Consider the following 17,483-nt stretch of genomic DNA (forward strand, 5'->3'; position numbering starts at 1 on the left):
AGATAAGATTCCACGCGGACGAAGTCGCGGGCAACAGCTAGTTTTGTCATAACAAAATGTACGCACAAATCATAATTCGCGCGTACATTTCGCTCGTAATGAGACACACAGGCGAATCATAGTAAAATGATATCATTTTGACATCAAAAAGTAAGTTCGCATTTGTTAGTTTATTTAAAAGATGATACGGGAAAAAAAACGATCCTATCCCTGTTCAAATTCAGTTCACACATAACGAATTCGATTAAATAAGGAATATATTTTAATTAGTAAGGAGATTTCCAATTGACATACTCATAGAGTCGTAGGTGCTATAGGTATTATATACGAACACAAACATTGATAAAAAACCAAGTCTAAATAAATTCTAGCTACTTCACTGGTTGCGGGTTGTAGAGGACAGGGGAACAAAGGCACATAGATAACACATAACCTAGTACAGAATATTAATTTTTATTAAACGTATCAATATCTTATAAAAACATTATTGTAATAAATAAATAATTATAAAATTACATGTTCGAAATGGTAGACATGATTGGTTTATAGACAATACATACAATAATGGAGGAACTATTGCCATAGGCTGATCTGGAAAGGATTTCCCAATGGGTCGGACTGGTCACAGAAAAGGGTGGGTGATCACATTGAATTTGAGACAGTTATGGCAATAAGGTCGGCTGGAATACGACAAAGGTCACATATAGTTTTTGGTAGGTGTGATTTAACACTTCATGCCTCAACCTCTTCCTCTTTTACCTTCTGATCGCCGGGTTTGCCCTTGGACCAGTCTGGTTTTTTCTGTGAAAAAAAAACAAGCGTTAATACACAATCAGGAATCTCCATCGATGAAAATAGCGCTGTATTTAATCAATTATCAAGAACTAATCCGCGCTATCTTCACTACACGCTCACACACGAAGCCTGTACATAAACACGTTCGTATATATTTACAAAGTGCCAATATCAGTTCCGTATGACGAATCAGATCATATCCTTCCACTGCTATAAAAGAAAAGGTACCAATTGAGCAAAAAAACAAATAAATACATTTGTATCGTGATGCGCGTTAGCGGCATCAACAGATTGCTTCCTAGAACGCTGTGAGATTCATTTGTTTAATGCTTACAAAAGAAAACACTTCTCCAGTTAGCATCGTACATAAAGCATTTTACACGCATTGAAGCTTATATACACTATAAGTATTAAAACGCTTCTAATAGACAAAACCATATCGTGAAGCACTTGTACAAAAAGGGCTTAACATTTTTGATCTTATAAAACATAAATACCTAGGCGTCCTGCTCGGAGTGTATAACACTCAAGGAACAGACTTAAATTTAGATTAGGTACTACCAATCTATTTAACAAATTACTACTGCTTCGAAGAAAGATAAAGCAAGTGAATTGCATAAAACCAATTCCTGACAAGTTCTAATAATCGGCAAAGTTTATGTGCCTACGCGAGAATAACTAATACTGCAACTAGCTGACATTCTGAAATTGACTTAAATCGTTGATAAAGCCAGTGAGAAAATTATCTAGAGCGTGCCACGTGTATCTTGTGCTCAGTAAAACGTGTCTACACTGTGGTGCTGGCTGTTCTATGAAAGCGTTTACCTTTCCTCCAACTCCGCCCTGTGAAATATGGTAACATTAGCACACCGCTAAACGTAATCTAATCATGGACTGTATAATTGTGTAAGTACGTGTGTTTTGGATATATGTGCAGTTAGCTACTCGTACCTTAACTGTTTTGTGCGGTCATTTAGGTCTGTAACCATATGAAGTTTGCTCGGGTTTGAAAAACAAATGAAATGAAGATGAATTCTTTTTTTACTTGAGACGATTGCGTACCTATCGATTCTGGTAAATTACATTACTACAAAAATATCTAATATACAGAGTTAGTAACAAAGGCTAAAAAATATGTATTAGCACCGTTTATATTTAGATAAAAAATGGAACTTAAGGACTTGCGAAGCGGGGTCTCGCGTTATACTCTAGTAAAACATTTAAGAACGCTGATTCAAAGCGCAAGCTTATGATTTAGGTAGTAGGTATACAACGAATTTACCCAAACGTTTCTCACCTCATTCATGTTAGGTATCATAAGGACATTTGAAAATAAGTCTTTTTTTTAAATAATAATAGATATTTATTCTTATATTAATTGGTAATAAATAAAATCCATCAAATTTGATTTCAGGTGTTATATAGATGGGTTAAGTTTGTGACGTGTTGTTACAGTGTTTACTTCTTGCCGATAGCCCAATCAGCCTTCTCCGCTTTCTTAGCCTGTTGAATATTAGTAGAGTAAAGTTTATTTCTAGGAAGATACATAATACCTAATATTACTTCGAATCGATAAAGTCGTTATCGGACCGGGTATGCGTCGGAGGATGAGAAAAGTTACTTGAAGAGTACTTATCGGTAATATTGTTATGTGAGTTTTTATGGTTTGTAAGTGTTTTAGAGTTAATATATAATGTCAGGATGAAGTAAATCAAGATAAGAGGAAAATTAATGTTGTAATTTATAGTAAATATTTTCCAGGAAGTACAATCTAAGTGAGACTCGGTTTAAGGTTATCATCGCTTAAACTACACCCAAGAGCAATGATAACGAGTCACTTTGTATTGAAACAAAGCATTACTGATCGTGTGTGTACTTGCTCCCGGCTAAATTTTATTGTATTGAAAACATCTTCTTGCAATGTGAACATTTCATACCTACAATGATTAGAACACCACTGCAAAGGTAATCCGTGATTCGTGAAATTAGATCAAAGTCAGTTTTAATGACATTTTTAACCACCTATTTGAAGTAATTATAGTACTGTTCTTATCTTTAAATGTTCTAAGGCTGACTTTGTTTGCTATTTATCGAACACTTTATGAATATACAAACGGGTCTACCGCGATATAATTTCATTGTTTTTACCTCAAATTCCGACGTTTCAGCTGAGTTGCACCAGCTGCGGTCACGGAAAGACGTACGAACGTCGGAACTTAAAGTAAAAACAATGAAAATATATCGCGGTAGACCCGTTTGTGTAATTAAATACTTTCTGAAGGGAATAATTTACCTCTTTGTCTTCTTCTTCAAGGGTGAACTCCTTCTTTTTGACAACCTTCAACTGGTTACGGAAGTTGAATTCGGCGGCCTTCTTCTGGAGCTTGGCGAATTTGTTCTCGTATTTGGACACCTTCTTGAGTGTGGGTTTGACGCTGGAAGAAAATGCGATATTTTAAACAACAATTATTTAACCTTAGTCACCTTAGGGTCGGTTGCACGAAACTGTTCGTATCGTTAAAGAGTTCGCTAAATTTTTGTGTAACGTATGGAATGTTTCATAGTAAAGTGCTGGGCAAATGTGTAACTGGCCCTTAGTTTACTGTAAAATCAGGTAACTAAAGTCCTTAAGGACAACTCTATGGTCCAGTTTTTAACGTTGATTCTTAACGAGCCTTTATGATTTATGATTTGTACTCGTTACATTTATTTTGGAGCTTAAATACACTAATGCTCTTTCTATATTACATCTCAACATAATGTTAAAAATATATATTTTGTTTTGAATTTGGACCATTGTTGTAAGTTGTGGACTTAATTTACCTGATTTTACGATACCTACATACGGTTCGATTACCTACAGTCGATTTCGAGATTTTGACTAAAATTATGTGACGTAAAAAGTATAATTATATCTACAAAAGCTAACTTGTCATTTTGAGAGCACCTTAAGACGAAACAGGAGCTGAGCTAAAAGTCAGTTTAGAGATTTCAAGCTGAATATACCCGTCGTTCCGACGGGGCGTAACCGCGGCGTGAGAGGCTGTATTTGTGTGTGTAATGCACGCACACAGACGTGTGCGCCCATACTCGCGCCGGAGCGCACATCACTGCTTGCAATTTGCACTGTCACTTTTTGTTACTGCTACTACTAAGTAGGGTAATTCGCCATAGTCAATTAGGCCATTTTGGCCATTTTCGAAGGGCTCTAGCGCCTTAAAAAACAAAAACAAAAATATAAAGCAAAACGGTCTGACACAGATATTAACAATATTAATCAGTGTTAAAAAAAAATCATTACTCTAGCTTCAAAAACCACGGAGAAAACAGTCGAGTACGTTTGTATGGGCAAATGACCACTCCTGTTGGCTCTTAACATGGCAGATAGGTAAGTATTATCCACGTCCCTACTCAAATATGTATAATTAAGGAGTTGTTTTAAAGTAATTGCTTTCTTTGATTACTTAGGTATCTTCTACGGGTACCGATTGAATGGTATAAGTATACGTCGCAAGATACTTTATTTACACTCTCTCATATGTGACGTCTACAACAAAGGGAGTGAAGAGCAGACAAGAGCCCCTGAGTTCCTTACACCCCGACGCGAATATCATTACAACGGATCGTATTCACGGGCACATGTCGCCAACATCGAGACTGACGGTACGTACGCTTATTGTCTGTGTGTTTTGCTTTTATTAATTATTTGAGTTAGACCAAGATAAGTCTGCAACGATTTTGATAGCACACGCAGTGCAAGGCTTATTTATACGTCATAATTTTATAGAATGCTTGCAGATTTATCTTGGTCTTACTCTAGTTTTAATTAGTGCAGACTTTTTTTAAGGATTTAAAAAAATATTAAATGTTTTTGAGCAGGTGTTGTAAAATATTTGGTACTTACAATTTTCCTCTGAGGTCATTGACTTGGGAGTTCAGGTCGGAGATCTGCCGGAATGACGTTTATCATTTAGCAAGGTTTCAAGATAATAATAAAAATAATGAAGATAATAGAACTCATAGTTAATGGTATATATGAAATTTAAGTAATTATTAACTAGAAGAACAGACATCATAAAATATTATACAATATAGGTATTATGACAATATTAAGAGGACAAATATAATTTATGAGCAATCGACATGTTTAAAAAAATGGAATTTAAGTTAATACACAGAAATACTGTAAGATATTCGTATTAAAAAATGTGTTTGAGAAAACATGCAGAACTACATTCCACAAGTTTGAGACTAAACAAAATAAAAATATAAACAAAGAGAAATGTGAGAGGGCAAAGCCATTTCAAAATTATGTTGATTATAAAAAGTTATCAAACTTGTAGAACGATGTGCAAGTGTTGTAGAAAATGTTACACATGAATATAAAAATCATGCAACACATTCACAGAAGAAAACAGAAAAAGTCAACACCACGCATTTGAGAGCATTGTGTTAAGCCGGCTGTTACGCTCGGTCAATGAAACAACATAGCACAGAACAAGATATAGCTGAGCGAAGATTAGGCAGTGTTATTAGCGAGCTGTATACAGAGATAATTACTTTTGTTGTCTGTATGTAGAATGATCGGTATAGGTCAGTCCCATATCCTAATACAGTTTGCCTTTATATCTTTAACCTGTGCTCTTTGTCCTATAACATGATATATCAAGGAAACTATTCCACATTTTACTACTTTCGTGCAGAAAATCTACTTATCGTGCCTCGTCATCGGTAGCTGGTCTCCTGCAGCACCTGTCTCCACAACTCATGTACATCAACATCAAGTGCGATATTTTACATAATGCAGCACAGCGCCATCAATATAGTACTTTTTCGACTTTATGCTGTTAGCAATATTAAGTGTATAGCGGACGGCGCGAGTGGCTACGACCGGTGGTCGAAATTGTAGCATATTGAGCGCTTATTGTGAGTCTTTCTACCCAAAACGAACGGTTCATTACAACAACCACTAAACGACATTTAATGTGTGAGTAAGACGTCGTATAATGTGTATTATGGAGTGACGGTGCAAAATCGATCCTGACTTGCGAATGTGGATAGTAATTGAGATATGTATGTGTGTCTCTGGACTCGCAAGTGAGCATAGTATACACCACTCCGTGTCCCGGTGCGAGTGCTGGAGCGGAGGACACTCGACTGATCAGGGAAGGAAGGGCAACATCGACCAGAGCATGGCACTTTCTATTTAAACACAACCCGTGTCTAAAATATAACAAAGGGTATGGAAAAAGGTTTATGGGGGCATATATCAGCAACCGAACACGCAAAAACATTTCGCGCGGAAATGTCGGCACATACATGAAAAGTTGGAGATTTGGAACAAGAAGTTTCACTTACACTATGCACTTGCGTGTGCCAATAGAGGAACCAGTCCAGCGTTCCAATGGTACTTTAACGTCAATTCTAATAATTATTGTTATCATCAAAAAGAGAAAATTCAGTAAGGCCACTAAGCTCGGCAACACACGCGAAGCGTCACACTAGCGGCTGCAACGTCGGAGATCGGTTATTATTATAGCTTTCACACTGTTTAAGATATTATTCAAGTGCCATACTATTTTAGGGAATTGTTAATAAGGATTCAGATGCGTCGATTGTTATTAGGTACATATTAAATATTATGTCATGCAACAGGCAAAGCTTATAGATAAAAGGAAGCTTATTAAGAGCTACCTTGCGTCGTCGAGGACGGCTGGCTCATACGATCGTCTTCTAGATTACGCGACGTATGGAGATGACATGAGTGACCAGTGAGATGATGTTACGCGGACATGCAGCGGAGCCCGGGGCACCGCGTGGTCGAGTGGTGAGTGTGTGGTTACTGTTACGATTCGCCGAGCAGGCGGTTACTGTAGTTAGTGTAGTTAGCGGTGTAAGCTCCTGTCGGATGACGCGCCGTGATCGATTTTGCACCGCACGCCTTACCGTGACTGGGCTGCGCCTGTGCGCCCGAGGACCTTCTACTTTACATATCTGCTCTATACAGCACTATCGACGGCCCCGACTATTATTTACAACTCAACAACAAACAACCGAAAACTTACAAAGCGTTAACAATGTACACGATTTGTCACACGCGCACGTTTGTTACAGAATCGATGACTGTGATATTCACAATGGTTATAAAGTATTGGTCAATACCTCATAATCTCTTTTCCTGACTTCATGTTCCAAATCCCACTTCTGGCCCTCACACACATACATGCGGTCATAATACTCCTGTATTATTCTCTTGAGCAATGCTAAAGAAAAAGGAAAGACAGATTATTGAGCCAGCAGAATGAGCATGGACATCGGTGTGAGTGACCAGCGTCTGTCGACGTGGAGCGACGTGTGCATGTGTGCGTTGAGCCGTACAACTATCATGTCATGTCGTAACAACTAAATCAGTAGGTATCAACTCATATCATAATGCATTCCCAATCCTAATATCCAGTTTACCTCCATTTTCCTAATTTCAATGGCTCGTTCTAGTTCATATTTATCCCCCTCAAGGTTGTATATTCTGTGCCAGTACATTTGACATATCGTCTGCAGTTCCGCTATAGAAAAATAGAATCACATTTTCAGGTGAACATTATAAATATCGTGGTGTAGTGTGAGACTCGACGCTAGGACTACTGCCGGCGGAGAATCAAGCGAAAGCGAAGCTACATGGGGCCGCGCAGGCTCTCGATGATCTCTAATCTTTTTTCTGTCTGCGACAGACAGCTGGTGACTACAACGGCTCAATTGTTATTTCAGCATTTAAACCTATACTTGTTATCCACACTGTTAGGGATGTTTTTATTTTTACTTTCAGCTCCGCAAGTGATAGATATGAGTGGACTGCGAAAACAAACATATTTAATACTAGTCACATTATCGGCATGAACTACTCTGAATTAATTGCATATTAAGTGTGTACTGCGTAGAGCCCAAACCAGATCAGACCTCGAGCTGTTTGCGGGCTACTTCGACCTCGGCATCGTACTTCTCCTCTTCGAGCTTGCCGATACGCTGATGGTACCCGGTTATGATGCTCGTTAGAGCCGCTATAAAATAACTTAAGTATTACCAAGTGTTCGCTAGCCGCGCCAATCTCCCCCTTTACACCCTAACCACCGACAGCTTACACCGAAAACGTATCGGTTATGTTTTGATGAAAAGAAGATTTTTAATATAAAATGGGAAAATAGAAAGTAGTCAGCATACGCACAACAATCAAATCAGTACTTCACATGGAGCTTAGAAGAAATAAGGATACGCGTTAGGATAGACAAGATGGCCTGCGCGGGAGGGTCCCGGTAGCCCAGAAAGAACGTTTAATCTGTTAACCAGACTGAGAGAAACACGCCACTTCGACATCACAAATAACGTTAAATAAGAAAGTGAAGAGATATCAGTTTGGTGAGTCGTTTGAAAGAGTTGAGACTTAAGTTGGACTCGTCTCACTACCTCAATATCTTTTCTTTTAACGATGTATTCCAGGTCATACTTTTGATCTTCAAGGCGATTGATGCGTTCGTGATGTTCTTTGCAAATCCTCCTAAGATTATCTATAACGTGACACATACATGTATGCATATGGGTAATAGATGAAAAAGATATACACAATAGTGGGATTGAGTGCTTACTTCTAGACATGTGGGGTAAATGTATTTGCCATTTTAATCATTGAGAATAGTTAATAATAATTTCATAAAGCAGAGGCATATTTACCTTCGTTAGCATCATCAATGTTCTTGGGTTTACCACACCTCTCCTCAATGATGCGCCTCCTCTCGGCCGCTTTGCGCTCCTGTTCTTTCTTCAGTTCCTCGGCGGCTTTTTTACGCAGCAGCAACTATTAAAAAATCACATTTTAATAAAAATGGTTAACTAAAGGGCATATCTGGGACGTTCGGTAAGGCGAAGGCGGATCGGACGTCCCAGGTATCGCTGAGGCGATGCGGTTGAAGCCGACTTGCGCGAACTCCATACCGATAACTGGCGGGAGATGGCACGGGATCGAGACAACTGGCGTGTACTCGTGTCGGAGGCCAAGACTCAGTTTGGGTCGCTGTGCCATTAAGTAACAAAAGTTCTATCATCTAATTACTCTTGGGTCGCTGCGCCATTAAGTAAGTAACTAAAGTTTCATCTAATTACTCTTTGAACACTACTGACGTGCAAGTTCAGTCTGTTAGCAATACTCACCCTGAGCTTCTTCTTCCTCTCGGGGGTCATGAAACCCTTCTTCGCCTTCTTGGCCTTGGAAGCTTCCTCCATGCGCTTGCGCACCTCCGCGCGCTTGCGGTCGATCTCGGCCTGTTTGGCCTTCTTCGCCTGCACAAGTCAAATGTATAATAATATCGAGGAATGGATTTGTGTAAGCGTATACCATGTATTTATGTAAAATCGTGGTGTAAAATTGTTGATGCAATTTAGATATGAAAGGTTTTAGTTATTGTTGTATCGACTTTTTAAGTAAACAATACAATAGCATATCATAAATCTTGTAACTAGAATATAGTATCTCCTGAAAATACAGACAAGAGAAAGAATACAGAAGATTCGTGGTATAAAGAACAATTATCCTTCTGTTGACAAAATTTAGATTTTTTTTGACAAATCAATCAATATATATTGATATATCCCCAACAAATATATTTGAATTTGAATGACCAAATTAATAAGCGTATCCTAAAGTTAATAAAATAATAATATAACGGTTCAAGAAAATACATTTGTTTGGTGATCTATTAAATAAATCATCCCAGTATAAAAACCATAACATTCTCATGGCATTTAATAAAGTTTACTCTCACTACGGAAATACATGTAGTTGTGGGTATATCAAGTGTAAACAAAGAAATCAAGTCCAATTTAATTTCGTGTTGCGTGTTGACAGGTCTGTGAGTGGGAAATTTTGGGAAGAAAAGGGTAGGGCGGTAAATGGACAAGTAGTGTTCCGTTGTTTCTTGTACATTACCTCCTCGAGACGCTTTTTCTGAAAAAGAAATAAAACAATTCTTATTACAAGGTCAAATAGCAACAATAACAAGTTAGTTATAACATTACACAAAATGCACTGCAGATGTCGTGCATAATTATTTTCCATCGTATTTTCACGTAAACGTACGAACGTGTCATGATATTTCAGTCAGTCTTGGTACAAAACCTACTGAGGTTGACTGAAGTAGCATGTCAAATACGAATGTTTCCGAGAAAATACGATGGATAACAATTATGCACTACATGTGTACAAACAATATCGCTTATTTTATAAATAAGCAGAGTTTATGGTGCATTTTATGTTTGTTTTCGATATGGCTGATTTACAACAAAACTAAACTTTAAAAAGGCGATTAGAATTTACAACAAAAAAATACATAAGTACAAATTATTACCAAACGAATATGGTAGGTATTTAAATTATAATTAGGTAAGTAATTCAAGTGACATTGAGAGGGGTAGACGAACAGAAAGTAACGTAAACACAAATATAATTATAATTATGACAAAGTTTAACATGAATACATAACGTAGGTATGTAATTTGCATCCGTCGGTCGTTCATTACCTACACACAATACAATTATGTATTAATTACGTATATCGCATACGAAAACGACATTTGAAATACACAATGAAGGGACATATAAACACAAAAGTTATAATACGCCAACTTGAGATTGAAGTCGAAGGTTTTAATACTTAATTTAAAAAGATTACCTATCTAGTTACTTTAAAAAGGTATAATTGTAAACATCATGAAACGTACCAGAGCATCATTCATAATCATAACAAAATCATAAAGCTGCGTTCTGCTTCGTCATATTCCATAATCACTTTATAAATATTATATATATATTCAACAAAATGTTCTCAAGCAGTTACATATGAGATTGGTAACAACCACAAACACACAATGTCTACTAGAACACTGCTAAGTACCTTTTTTATGTATGTAATCTAATTGAATATATCTCAAATTGGCGTATATGTAAATCAGCCATTTAGACGATAAGACAAAGAATAAAGTGTTTTATTAGCAATATATCAGTGCAATGTGTGCGAGTAACGTGATACATGTGTGCATTAGTGAAAACGTGTGCGTAACAGTGATGCTTAGTGTGTTATTTAACATCATGTCATGAACTGCCGAAATTTTTATTTTCAGTTTTTTGTGCTTGTATATGTAATTCTACATATCCATCAGCATATCTAAATAAAACTGTGAAAACCATAAGCGTCACGCTACAAATAATATATAATCTTAACTAATGAGCAGACATTGTAACTTTTACAGCATTTTTGGTGCAGCGGAGTGGTGTTAACGGAATCAGTATAAACAATTTCAACCCTAATTATTAATGAGCATTAATTACGTTCATATTTACCTTAATTTACCATTTCAGTTGGAATTATCTATACCAATTCCGTTAACATCACTCCGCTGCACCAAAAATGCTGTAAAAGTTACGATGTCTGCTAATGAGCATACATCGTTATCGCGGGAGCAAATATAAATTTATTAAAGAAGTGGTAAAACAGACTGCCCGTTTAGTAAAAACAGACCTTTCTGCCTACACATTATAAGCCTCCAAGAAGTTCATCATACATAGCACGAAGTTTTTGTTGCATAATGTTCATAAATCTTGCTTTACACTCTGTTAGTAAATAATGACCCGGAATCGACATATCAAATAAATATTCATGATTTATTTTGTACAACATTATTTAATTTTTGTTGATCTTAAGTGATTTTCGTAATATACGACATAAATTTTCTCTATGTTTTCTACTCTTAATCTGCGGCGTCGTGCAGTAAATATCCATTTTAATTGGCTAAATGATCTTTCGACTGCTACTGTTGTAATGGGTGCGTTTTTAAAACGACGGAAGTAATCAAATGTAGAACGATATATCGTTGAATCTAGTACTATCTCCTTCTCCGATATCAGTTCACACATTTTTTTCATAACTTCATATCCGGCATTTTTCTGCAAAACCACTTTGAACTTTTTTAAAATCTGTTTTCCATCTTTATTCAAAATTAATTTGGATATATGTTTGTATGTATTTTGTACTATGGTCAAACTTTCACTAAGAGATAGATTTTGGCACTGCAGTTTATTTATAGCATCTGGTATTACTTGCAGATACTTTGCTATGAAATTTACATCTTTTCGAACTTTTGCACTGAGTAAAGATTTTTTTGCTTTGACGATGCACTGTGCGTCTGAATTACGAAATGTGTCTATAACGCTTTTTATTTCATCAAAATACTTGTTGTAGTAAGTGGTAGCCTCGATCCATGTTCCCCAGCGAATAATTGTTGGGTTTGGAGGCAAAGGAATTCCATTAAACATTTCTCTTAATGCTTTTACTCTTTTCGGAGATTTGCGAAATACTTTCTTTACATTTGAAATTAATAGGTTAACTTCTGGAAAAAGAACACGAACTTGATCGGCAACTCTGTTAAGAGCATGGGCTAAACATGTAACATGGACAATGTTCGGAAAAAGTGTTTTCAAATTTCTGCCAGCTTTCAACATATACCCCACACCATCAGTCAATAACAACAACACCTTGTCATGCTTATTGTGACCAGGGCCCCACAAATCATCCAGGGCATTTTTTACAGTATTAGTTATACTGATATTGTTCGTTTCATTTAAACATTTGCTTGACAGCACGTGTGGAGTTCCAACATCATCTTCAAGCATAGCACCTACTATAACGTTAGCGATTTGACGACCTATAGCATCTGTGGTTTCATCAACACTTACATATATATACGCGTCTTTTAATTCGTCTCTAATTATATCCATCTCTTTGTCGTATAATTCATTCACGCAAGTCTGCCTCAGCAAACATTCTGAAGGGACCTGAACAGTTTTTTCAAATTTTCCAGATACACAATCTTCAATGAAATTTTTAAATACAGGGTTCTCTATTTGAGACCACGGTATGTTACAGCTTACTAGAAATTTTGTCAGTTCCAACCTAAAATCTTTTTTGAGAGAAGTGTGTCTTTCAGAGTTAAAATGACGTTTCACGGAAGATTTAGTTTTACAAAAACTAATATTGCACTTCGAGCAAAATAGATTTGTATCGCGAGCCTCTAGCTCAGGATAATCCTGTATAAACAACCCCACAAATTCATCACATGTTATTTTCCTTCGAGGCATTTTAAAGGCAACTTCTATTTGATTATGTTGTTACAAATAAAGATCAGTCAAGATTGACAAATGTCTAAATTGACTGATAAGGTTGCGTACCTAATAGGTAATCTTTTTAAGTACCAATCAAGTCAAGTATGGAGGTAAGATAGCATTGATATTCAATAAAATAATTATACATTTTAAGGTCGTAGGTATAAACGTTTCTCTATACGAATGTCATTTCTGTTTTTGACTGTTTTTTATAATCTTTCAGTATTGTCAAATCGTATTTGCTCCCGCGATAACGATAATGAGAACTGCCTATATAAAATGTTCTAGTAGTACTACTTCATGACTACTTAAATGTAAACTCATTCAACAAGTCCATGACATTATGTTTAATACTTTGTTTACAATTAGACACTGTGTGTTAGCATATTTTGTTCGAATTGATTGATATTAGGTACGACATGTACAATAAGTAGGTAAGCGTCCATTGGGACCATATTCACAATAACACAGACTTACAAACGTCATAATCATAATAAAATGAAAGTAATACACAAATGCTGTAACAGAAATTCAAGTGTAATCTTAACCTCATTGTTTGCAGATTTTGTCGTGTTTTTTTTTATTATTATAGCATTTTAATCATCCTTTGTCACTGGTAAGTACCTGCGTGAACGTTGCAAACTGATTTATCTTTGTAAAGTACCTATATATTTTTTTCTAAAAATGTGAGCAAAATAATTATTGTATTATTGTATAGCTCAAACATAATTATTAAGTATGTACACATTGTAGAACAGAAGGTTTGTAGGTGTAGGTGGTTATATCATGTACAATATTAAGGAAAAACCAGCCAGCGTATATACTTCCCACTGCCAGGCACAGGCCTCCTCCCATTAATTGGGATGTAGTTTTCAAGTTGGCACAATGCGGATAGGGGATTCACTCGGACCTTTGAATTCCTCCGCAGTAATTAATAGTAGAGTGCTTCATGTAAAATTGAGGCTTATACTTAAGCAACAATAAATAAGTCATCACTTTGTTAAAAGGTATACACTGTATACCATTTAACAACCCATTAAAATTTTAACTTGTTACTTCTTTTCAGTTTAAAAAGAAAATAAACACAATGTATAATCGGATGTGTCCTTGTGTAGAGTAGTGTGTGTTATTGTGTTATGATAACAATAAATACCTGGGTCTCGAGAGGACATTGTATTCAATACTGTAGCATTCAGTTCAGGAACACGATGGAATCGACGGGACAGCCGCAAATAATGGAAAAAAGAAGAAAAAAAGAGATATTAGTTAATATTGTATAAAATACCTACTAGCCACTATTAAAATGGTTTCTGTTTAAAAGAATAAAAAGGCTTCTTATTTTCATTGAGAAGCTCATTTTAATCGTGGCTAGCATACAAATATGTAATATGTCAGACACCGTCGGCATCATTTTACGGTCGCAGTATGTTAAACTTTTGATAACAAAATCCACTTAGACAGTTTTTAAGACATTTGTCAAATTTGACACAATTTTGGCAATACGCTATGTGTGCAACCAATATAATTAGGAATGTATTAGGTGAGTTACATAAAAAAATCCTGAAACAAAATCTAAACTTCTATTATTTAAATAAGCTTCATATGCAAAATTCCTATGCTGTTTTAGCATAAATTTGAAGTATGAAACAGTGTCAGTTGTGTTTTTATACCTGTACAAGTTGCCTTACCCGTCGTATCGCTATCCGAAAACGCTGTAATTCTAGGTAGCATTCTAGCATTTGACATCATACAGTTGCATATAAGTCAGTGAATTAATTATTACGAGCACGTTTTTCACATACCTTACATCATCATCCGCCATTGTGTATGTGTTGGATTAGGTGTCCTGAAAAAGGTAATTTAAATTAATTTAAATAATGAACTTTAAAATGCAAATAAACCTAAGGTTCCAAGCTTTTCACTTTTCTTTCAAAGATGCGCGACTAGGTAACTACCTCAGAGCATTTCCTATATCTGTGGTAACTACACTAGGCATAGATATTTTGTATTAGCGCTACTTTAATTTTAAAATGTTCAAGTAAAAAGTGAATTGTTTACACTGTTATTTTTTTCGAAAAATGTAAGCACCCTTTTGGGCTAAATATAAAATCATTGTTGGTACTCAGAACGAGATCTTCTCATTCGCCTATGATGTAAATTGCTCGTTGCTTCCACTGTTCGCCTTTTTATCGGACTACTAGCACAGCCAAAAGGAAGGTTTTTGTTATTTGCATCCTTTGTATGCATGCCATTTTGTATGAGCCTGTCATGTGTGTGTCTAACATTTGTAACTTTCAGGCCTCGGATTTCGAGATAATCACAAGATCTTTAGACGATTTAGAGATCAACTAGATCTACATTAGACTATCGACTAGATGTGACTTGGATACCTATCTATGTCATAACTTGTCGAAATCGTTCAAGAGGACCTCCAGAATCGCGGAAACGTCAAATTTGACATATCTATCTTACAAATATATTTAAATTATCCGTATCGTAACTTGTTGAAGTCTAGTAGAAATCTAATTCATTTTCTGAATCGAGCCGTTTGTTTCTATAAAGAATCCTAGTCGGTTTGAAAACTCTTCACTTGTCTAATAATTTGCTTCTGAAGAGTAAAATGCAAAAAAAATGTGTGTTCATAATTTTATGTATAATGATTTACGAGAACGTTCTAGTCAAATTAATATACAACCATTATTAAATTCGTATTTGGCAATTTCACCGCGGAACAATAAAGTCGTTAATTGAAACCTAATATTTGGCCTCGAGCCAAGTGTCACGGAGCCAGAAACTGTCACTTGATACGCGATGTTTCAAGTTTATTATTTCTATCTTAGACAAAATGTGTGAAACCTATTCAATTTCAATGTCAAAAAAATAACCCTAAAAATGATTCTGACCACGCTAATTGAGTTGTATGATTTGAAATATATTTTCAAACATAATACTATAATATAATAATGCCCTTAAATATTAATATTGTTGGGGTGATTCTCATGACTAAAATCATAATAAATCATGGTATTTAGGTCGCGTCGAACTAATTGGGGCGGCACGAAGTTCCTATTTTCCTCAGAATAAAATGTTGCTGAAAGAAAATTCTATTATTAGATCCGAGCTCGGGTATGCTCGGCGATCGTCGCGCCTAGCCGAACGTCGGGCGGGCGGGCACGTCGGTCGCTGCGCGCGCGACGGAAATAGGTTGGCTCACATTCCCACCAAACCTAATTTGGTGGTATGCCGCGCTACTTTGGTTACAAACATTACAAAATGTAATTAGATCTATGCTTGTTCTTCCTATGGCGTACAGAGATTTCTAATGTCAATGTATTTAAAAATTATATCTAATATACTGGAATTAAGGTGTGAATACAAAAAACGTACTCATATAACACGAGTTAGGTTTTTTTAAATTAATAATTTATTTCCCTAATGCTAATGCTACCTTGACCTTGTCTTAAAGTAGCAATTAAATACGATACTCTTGTATATGTATAATATAATGGGTATATAATAATTGTTGTTAGTTATGTATGACACTTGAAGACGTTACAAAATCTTTGACCTTTTTAAGTTGATTTTAAGTTAGTTTGGTTCACGGTTTAACAATCCACGTTTTATGAGCTATTTTTCGCAGTCACACCGGCTTGTTTCAGCTCGCACGAATCGTATTCACACACTGTAGCGATGCATCAGTAGATCCAACACCACGTAGTTGATAATCACTTCACTTCGATTAAATTCACTTGCCGGCGCGATTTTGTAGTTAGTACAGATATTAAACGTCACTTGGACTCACCTACGGTAAGAAAAAGAGGATGGCCCTACAGATGGTTCAGCCAACACGAGCCACAGCTGCTGACTGGTGCGAGGCGGGCGGCAAGGTGCGGCGGGCAGTGCGTGGGCGCGCCCGTCCCCCGCGCGCTTTACCTCAGCTTCGCCTAAACTCCCGCGCATCCTTGGCTGCTATTCCAATCACGTATCAGCTAAAGGAAAATGATAACAAGCACCCAGTTAACCATGACCTCATCATATTGACCGACTGTGCAAAATCGGAGATCCCGCTTTACTAGTTCTCGTGTAACAGTCAATGGTGCTTTTGTAAGCGATGGAATAACGAGGCCTTCCCTTCTCTACCCGCCACCCAGCTTTCGTTACAGACATTTTTAGAGCAGTGTCGTTTTGACACCATCACCGAAATAACACCAGATCTATGCCGTGTAACTATTCAGATTCCGCGTAAATCGACGGGTATTAGTAAATGCATTAGTTATATATGTTTACACCATCAGTTTTCCGTTTTGATTTCAGTATACTTATTAGAGATTAAAAGTAGAATTATTAGGTATCAACCCAATTTAGTAATATTTATTCCCAAAATTTGGCAAATTTAGTTTTGTATGTGTAATTAAATTAATTAAAAAAAACAAAAAACGCAATAAGCAAATAATCCCTTAGAAGCGAATGCATAAAGAGCTGAACA

At 36.3% G+C, this 17,483-nt stretch overlaps 1 protein-coding gene across 17 annotated transcripts; it reads right to left on the reverse strand.

The window, feature by feature from the left end:
- Positions 1-434: 434 nt before the first annotated feature.
- On the reverse strand, positions 435-16,934 carry LOC134666817 (troponin I). 17 transcript variants are annotated; one of them, XM_063524116.1, is made up of 10 exons: positions 16,800-16,934; positions 14,805-14,843; positions 9,770-9,787; positions 8,995-9,123; positions 8,518-8,641; positions 6,958-7,058; positions 4,700-4,743; positions 3,089-3,230; positions 1,621-1,638; positions 435-801 (listed from the first exon to the last, which is right to left on the reverse strand). In XM_063524116.1, exons 2-10 carry the CDS (start codon positions 14,817-14,819, stop codon positions 733-735), a joined length of 660 nt encoding a protein of 219 aa, XP_063380186.1. In that variant the 5' UTR covers positions 14,820-14,843; positions 16,800-16,934; the 3' UTR covers positions 435-732. The 17 variants fall into 17 exon arrangements, with proteins under 17 accessions (XP_063380186.1, XP_063380189.1, XP_063380188.1 ...); XM_063524119.1 differs by lacking the exon at positions 6,958-7,058 and adding an exon at positions 7,750-7,850 and having other exon boundaries at positions 16,800-16,932; XM_063524118.1 differs by lacking the exon at positions 6,958-7,058 and adding an exon at positions 7,258-7,358 and having other exon boundaries at positions 16,800-16,930.
- Positions 16,935-17,483: the final 549 nt, after the last annotated feature.

Source organism: Cydia fagiglandana, chromosome 8 (genome assembly GCF_963556715.1).
Source record: "Cydia fagiglandana chromosome 8, ilCydFagi1.1, whole genome shotgun sequence".
In the NCBI taxonomy this organism is placed as follows: Eukaryota; Metazoa; Arthropoda; class Insecta; order Lepidoptera; family Tortricidae; genus Cydia; species Cydia fagiglandana.